Source organism: Ammodytes marinus (genome assembly GCF_949987685.1).
Source record: "Ammodytes marinus genome assembly, chromosome: 23".
NCBI classification, from domain to species: domain Eukaryota; kingdom Metazoa; phylum Chordata; class Actinopteri; order Uranoscopiformes; family Ammodytidae; genus Ammodytes; species Ammodytes marinus.
The window spans coordinates 17357634-17365133 of record NC_137227.1 but is presented as its reverse complement, the minus strand read 5'-3'; the positions used below and the strand labels follow the sequence as shown (position 1 = coordinate 17365133).

At 46.1% G+C, this 7500-nt stretch overlaps 1 protein-coding gene across 2 annotated transcripts in view; it reads right to left on the bottom strand.

Moving 5' to 3' along the window:
- Nucleotides 1-3831: 3831 nt before the first annotated feature.
- gpr185b (G protein-coupled receptor 185 b) overlaps nucleotides 3832-7500 on the bottom strand; it is a gene marked incomplete at both ends in the record, with an annotated part of 171215 nt that continues 167546 nt past the window's right edge. Inside the window, one exon of one of the 2 annotated variants that reach the window (XM_080052060.1) lies at nucleotides 3832-4696. In XM_080052060.1, the coding sequence (XP_079908186.1) occupies nucleotides 3832-4696 (865 nt within the window). Of the gene's footprint in view, nucleotides 4894-7500 lie in introns of those variants that run through there. The other variant, XM_080052059.1, reaches the window with a different exon arrangement.

Below are 7500 nucleotides of genomic sequence, written 5' to 3'. Positions count from 1 at the left end.
CAATATTTCTCTCCAAAAGACTACAATGTGCTAATTTTGTTGCTTTAAAACACCTCCATCAATCTCTCTCTCTCTCTTTTTCTCAATTGTGGCTTTTTATACACAGCTAAAATACAGTTGGACATTATTGCGAAGGAGGAGTTGTTGTTTTTCCGATAAGGCAAATAAAACAAACGATAACAAGTCAAAGACACCAACAGACACAAGAGATTTCTGCCTTTTCCAAAACACAGTAGTTGACAGAGTCGTGTAGCTAGTTGTTCTGCTAGCAACTGATTGTTTGCTGCTGCTGCTGCCGCCAATACAAAAACACTTCAAACTCTAACTTGAATTTACACAAAAACACCAACACAAAGCATCTTAATACCTGCGTCTCCTGAGAGCCATTTATCAGAGTTTATCTGTTGATCTTTGCTGCCGTCTTTCACTGTGGTTTATTTGGTAAAAAAGCGTTGAATTTTGGAAGTGACAGAAACAAGCAGTATTTTGTTTTCATGTGTGTTTCTATTTAGTTTGAATTTTGGAAGTGGCAGGCTGCCTGTCGTTACGGAAACAAGCGGTGTTTTGTTTTGCTATTCAGTTTGTTGACAGCCCGTGGTCTATTTTCCCAAAGCCAGCACAGAAACACACACGTCCCACACAAAGATATTAGCGGCATGCTGTTGGCTTAGTCACCACTGTACCTCTCTCTCTGTGTGTGAGGCTGGCTGTGCAGACGATCGCGAGAGAGAGAGAAAACTACCTCCTAGATCATTTCAATGCAGATAGAGGTCGGTAGTAAATCTCTTGCTCTGTACATTAGGCCAGTTCCCCTGCGCCATGATTACATTACGTTATTAACATTAGCTGGATTTAACTTACACGCTGCCCTTTCTGAGGGGACTAATTTCGTCTTGATTGTGTGTGTGTTCTGTGTGTGTGTGTGTGTGTGTGTGTGTGTGTGTCTCTGTGTGTGTGTGTGTGTGTGTCTGTGTGTGTGTGTGTACGTGACCCGCGGTTACGTTAAAGCGCGTGTCGCCCGGCGTTTCTATTTCACGCAGCGTCACCTCGCCTCTCTCGCTTCTCATTAACTCAGGCCTGGGGCAGAGCTGCTTCTAGTGTGTGTGTGTGTGTCTCTGTTTGTGTGTGTGTGTGTGTGTGTGTGTGTGTGTGTCTCTGTTTGTGTGTGTGTGTGTGTGTGTGTGTGTGTGTGCTGATAAGCTGCTAGTAGGGAAGTGAAAATGGACGGTGTAGAGCACAAGCCAGATGAATTTACACCGTGATGATACTTGCGTTTTACAGAACAAATTATAGATTGTTATAGATTTTTTTGTACATCTTGTTCATATAGGCCTTTGCAATTTCCTCTCCTGGCCATGGGGCGAAGCATAAGAATGGGAGGTGTTTTTTATGCCTCTGGGATAGCAGAAGGCATTACGTTTTTGGGTTGTCTGGATGTACGTACATACCTCTGTATGTCCGGGTCATTCCTGTTAGCGCTTTGAGAGATTTTTTTCAAACTTTACACAAATGTCCGCTCTAGTTCGAGGATGTACTGATTAGACTTTGGTGTTCATAGGTCAAAGGTTACTGTGACCTTATATATCATCAGGTCGCTGTGACCTTGTACCATATTGTATCTTCTTAGGAGCTTTACCTTCTACTTCAAAGCATTTCCTACCACCATTTAAAAAAAATTATGTAAAAAAAACATCCAGTCTAGTCCAACATGGATGTACTGTAGCCACCCGAGAGCCATCTACATGAAAAAAATGACCTTTTCAATATGGATTGTGCTCGGCTCTTTCTTCAGAAAAAATGTAATCCCGGTAAAGGGTTTTTTACTGGGAGTTTTTTCTCAGCCGAGCTAAGGGTGTAAGGGCAGGGTGTCATATTGTATCATATTGTATGGAATGTAAAGACCACTGAGGCAAATGTCAATTTGTGATATTGGGCTATACAAATAAAACTGATTTGATTTTGATTTCGCTAATGGATAATCAATGGGGCCGATGGAGTTAGAATGCTGTCTCTAACCAGTCGGGACGGGCCTAAGAAGCGCCATGCGGAAACACATCTCCATGGCGGTGGGACCATTTCCCTCTCAAAAAAAACATCAGCTGCTTTCACCTCGCCCCGTGTTTCAAGGCTTGTTTTACTCGCACTCGTGGGGCGCTGCTCTGTTTCCCTCATACATAATTTCTCCTGTTGAGATAGAGGATGAGAGGCGAGGACTGAAGGATAGAATAGTAGGAAAGGAAAGGGTCGCACCGCTGGGGGCCTCAAGTGGAAGATTAAGGACAATTTGAAGATGATAGGAGTCATTTTCTGTAGCTCCTTGATTCCTTTTTCAATTTTTATTTCAACCTCCTCATAGTATTTTAAGTGATTCTGTTTGGAGATTTTCTCAACAAAAAAAAAACTCCGATCCAGGTGGGATAGTCTTTTTAAAGCCCGTTTTCACGTCCCCTATCAAGATGGTGTACAGGACAGAGTAGCCTACTTTACAGCGCTCTCCCCCCCCCGCTAACCCCCCCCCCCCCCCGCAGTAGGAAGAGCATTCCCAGGGTGGCAGCAGCAGGCAGCGCGCTATGCAGTGCTGCTGTCCTTGGTGCTGAATCCAGCTCTCTCTGCTACACACAGCGGCTGCCTAGAAAATTCCCCCCGAGATTTTGAATGTGTCTGGGTATCCTTAGCGTGTGTGCATGTGTGTGTGTGTGTGTGTGTGTGTGTGTGTGTGTGTGTGTGTGTGTGTGATTTGATTTCATCGCGCCGGAGACATACACACGACGGCCTACATATGGAAATCCCTCCTTCTGGTTCTTGCGAAAACCAGCGGGGTTATCTAAGCATTAGCAGCCTGGAAGATGAGCTCTCACTGTGGGGTTGAATGTTTGAGGAGGGCTGGTAGGTGATTAGGAGTAGCTTTCTTTTTTCTCCCAACAACTTCATGCATTGAAATGTGTTTTCTGTTTGTTTGTGACAAAATGCAGATGGTGCTGTTTGCGTTGGGAAAAGGCAAAACGGGCTCGGTGGTGCATCAACAATGTCTAATCATGAATACCGTCCAATTTCAATCTCCACACACACAAGACTTAATTACTGTTGCACACTCTGTCTACACACTCATTAATAACTTAATCTGCATCAGATCAAGGGAGCTTTGTTGTTCCAATGTCGGAAGGAAATATAGTTTTTTTTTCCCAGCAGGAGAAGACTGCAAAAGATAATAGCTCATGGAGAATACTCAAGGTCATTCATTGTGTATATTTAGCTCATTGTATTTTTATCGACTTCATTTCAAAACACAGTGAAAACACATACAGTAGTTTTAAGACTAGTTTCACTCCTTCTGGTTGCATAACCATGCAGTGCTGCCCCATGCTCAGGTCCAATGGAGATTTAAGACATGTTTTCCTAAATCCCTTCACCATCACATTAGTGCTACTCTTTGAGAAGTATAGGCCTCACTTCTGGTACCTTCAAGGAGGCCCGTTGGAAAAGTCACTTGACAGATTTCCCACAGCCACCAGAAGAATACCTTTATCAGGTTTTTGCAGTTGGTTTCTCACCCCCTCCATTGCTCAAACCCACGGACAGGACATGATCATTATTAGCTCTATCTTTCTTGTTTTTGTTTGACCATGCACTGTCCTCCCTTCTTCCTTGGCCAGCCGTGTGCCCGCCATCCCCGGCCCACCAGCCCCGATATGAAGAGAGGAGTAAATCTCTTTACTCAGCCGTTACCTTCACCCTTCCTTCGCCCGATCTCTTGCGCTCCCGTTTAGATCGTCCCGTCCCCTCTCCCCTGGACTCCGTGTCTAGACTCGTTCCAAACAGAAAGCTGTCCTGCTACACGTCGCTGGAGGTCCTGGGTCGCAGCGAGAGGCTGGAGGGGACGCAGCCGCAGCAGGCCAGCCACAGCGACTTCTGGATGTCCGGGTTCCTGAAGGCGTAGATCATGGGGTTGATGACGGAGCAGCAGGTGGCCGGCAGCACGGTGGCGTAGGTGTAGATCATCGGGTAACTGGAGTCCGCCACGATGGAGTACAGAGCGAACGGCAGCCAGCACGCCCCGAAGGCACACAAGATGGCCGACAGCGTGGAGACGCCTTTGGTGGTGGAGATGGCGAGGAACTGGTGCTGCGCGGAGATCTGCTGCGCGTGGCGGAAGGCGATCCTGCAGATCTGCAGGTAGAGCTGCATCATCAGGGCGAAGACCAGCAGGAAGCTGACGGCCAGCGCCACCGCGTTGCCCTTGGTGACGGGCCGGCAGATGCTGCAGGACGCCTCGTCCCGCAGACAGTTCCAGCCGAACGCCGGCAGCAGCCCCAGCGTGATGCACAGCGCCCAGATGAGCGCCACCATCATGTAGGTGTAGGTCACCGTGCGCTCCGTGTGGTAGGTCAGCGCGTTGTACAGCGACAGGTAGCGGTCCACCGTGATGGCCAGGATGTTCAGGATCGACGCCGCGAAGGCCGAGATGAGCATTCCCACCGCCAGCAGCGTCACAGACTCCACCGAGCGGTCGACCAGGTACGTGAAGACGAAGTTCAGGATGAGGCCGAGGCCGGCGAGCAGGTCGGCCACCGCCAGCGAGCCGATCAGGATGAACATCGGCGCTCGCAGCGTCGGCGTGTAGAAGAGCACGGCGATCACCAGGGCGTTCTCGCAGGAGATGAGCGTCCCGGTGACGCACAGCGCCACGTCCCAGGGGCTGACGTCCTGCACGAGGACGGAGCTGGAGGCCGGCTGCAGCTCCGGGCTCAGCGTCCGCGCCGCGGGCTCAGAGGACGAGTTGGACGGGTCCTCCAGGCTCCAGGCCGTGGACGAGTCGAACGGGTCGAGGAGCGAGGAGGAGTTGAGGCCGCCGCCGCTACTCATGGCTGCTGCCGCGGCCAGGGAGAGAATCATAGCTGGAGGAACGAGAGAGAAGGAAGGAGGGAAGGAAAGAAGTGAGTAAAGAAGGAGTGGAAGGATAAGCAAGTACAGGAGGGGAAAGAAGTGAGGCTTGTTCAAAATGTGTTGCTACAAAATTTGAAAAAAGTAGGGCTGCACAATATATCGAAACATTTTCATCACTGCTAACGTTGATATCGAGATAGACGTATCGCAAAATCCGCTTGAAATGTGATCATTGGTAGCCTGTGCCATGTGCTATGCATTCACGTTCTATTTATAATATGTTTGGCCAATCAGATGAAGCCCTACTGCTCTAATGCCCATGTGGACACTAGTGACTGAGGTTGTAAAGTGCATGGATGTGAAAATATAGCTTTTGAATGACATGTTAGCCGGCTGGGATTAACATAAAGTGTGTAGCCCAACGCCAATGAACCCAACAACTGGGTCAGACTAAACTGAGCTGCTTTGGTTCTAATGTGCGTCGGCTACTAACTGTCTGAGGTTCTTTGTCGGCAGTGAACTCAAAAGCAGAAACACATTAACACTGTAGACTTTGAACTCTTCGTTTAAATATTCTCATCTAAATATTAAACAATGTTATCACAGATTGAAGGTTTTCCCTGATATCGTGCAGCCCTAGAAAAATAATAGAATCCGAATCAGAATCTTTTATTGTCATTGTACAGTATAGGGGAGAACGGGGTAATCTGAGCCACTTTTTACATTTGCTCCCCTCTAAGCGAGCTAAATATATCTCACATGACCACAAATGTTTTCCTTTGCCTAGATACAGGGGGTGGCTCACATTACCCGATGCCTCAGATTCCCCCGTTCTCCCCTATACAACGAAATTGTAGCAGCAGAATACTGTCAAAGGGAAGAGTGAGTTGCAGTCAAGAAATTGTAAGAGAACAGAGGAATGTTCCAGCTAGGAGCGGAGGATGATACAATATGCACAACAGAAGCCGGGAGGGGGGGGGGGGTTCGGGAAGAGGAACCAGAGAAGACAGGAGAAGAAAAAAAACACACATAAGGAAATATCAGTGGGTCAGGGGGTTGAGGGGGTAAAAGGTCAGAAAAGAGCAACGATTTGGTGGGAAGATGTAACCGGTGATTGGCTAGTAGTGTTGTGTCTGATGAATGAAAGATCAGACCCACCAAGAGACGATCTCTCCGTTTATTTCTGACACACGAGGTAAAGTCCAACAAAAACTCCCAGTGAAAAATCCCGTTAGCTTTAGCTACTAACAAGCTAAACAACACAGGGAAGAGTTAGCATATTATAGTACAGCCTTGTTTAAAAGGTGCAGTGTGTAATATGACATCATCAAATCAAGAAAGTTCTACAAAGTTCTAGAATGCAACGCTCCCTGGGTAACCCCAACCCTTTCGAATAATAACAGAAGCTACAGTGGCCTTCAAAGACAAGAACAATTCTGAATTTTAAACAATGCACCTGATGACATTCCAACTATGACACTTTCAAGATGGCGGCACTAGGCCTTGGTCCAAAATATGCAGAAATATGGACATATATGAGACCCTTTCTAAGGGGAAAAAAAAATTATTCAAAAAATGTTTTTCAGCTATTATGCACTAAATTAAATGTCCTTATGGATATTATAATTACTTTCTACAAAATCTGCTAGGAAATAAAACCCAACATTCTACACACTGCAGGTTCAAGCTAACATTTGAATCTTGATACCCACTAAAACCATTCTGCTTACCTCTTCAATACACAGCAGCAGGGAGAGGCAATGGCGGGAACTGAATGTTATACATGTACGGCGACCCCTAAAAGTGACGTACAAACCGAGTTAAAGAGGCGTAAACCAGTAATGGGCGTTACTGGTCCACATGGCCAAGTGTGATCAAAAAGCATATAGCGGATGTAACGTTATCACATGAAAATAAAGTTCTTTAAAATGTGGTCAGACCTGTTTGATTGCTGCTGGACAATCCATCACCCCCATATTGTATCATCAGGTGATTATTAGATTAAAATTCATTACATGTCAGGCACTGTTGCGAAAGTTGATGTTCAGTTTCATGTGTCGTTTGAATTTGTCAGAGAATGGCATCATTATGGGCTTAACCAACCCTATGACGGGCTATCGGTTCACATCCAGGCTTCGAAAGCATTGGCATGATAGCTTGCACCTATTTTAGTACAGTGTTTTATTGGGTAATGTATTTTAAGTGTTCTATGTGTGTGTGTATGTTGGATGTGAGTGGACCATCTGAGTCCTTAATAAAGATTATTTATACTTTGGAGCCAAATTGACCCAACATATCCATCCATTTTATAATTTAAAGTCCTTTTGTGTAGGGAAAGTTGGCCCATACATTGTTGTACTGGCCAAAACAAAATATATATATATATATATCTGTCTAAGGCACTGGTACAAAGAAGGGAGCACAAGCTAGGAGAAGAAGGAGGGTGGGAAGAAGAGAGAGATGAAAAAGAAAGAGAAGAGACGGTCCGAGTAAAAGAAAAAACAATGAGAAACGCATTGGAAGTGAAGAACGAGGGGAAAAAAACAGTGTTCACATTTACAAGAGCCAAGAGAGACAAATATCCATCCATCGCCATTTCTTTCTTTCTTTCATCCA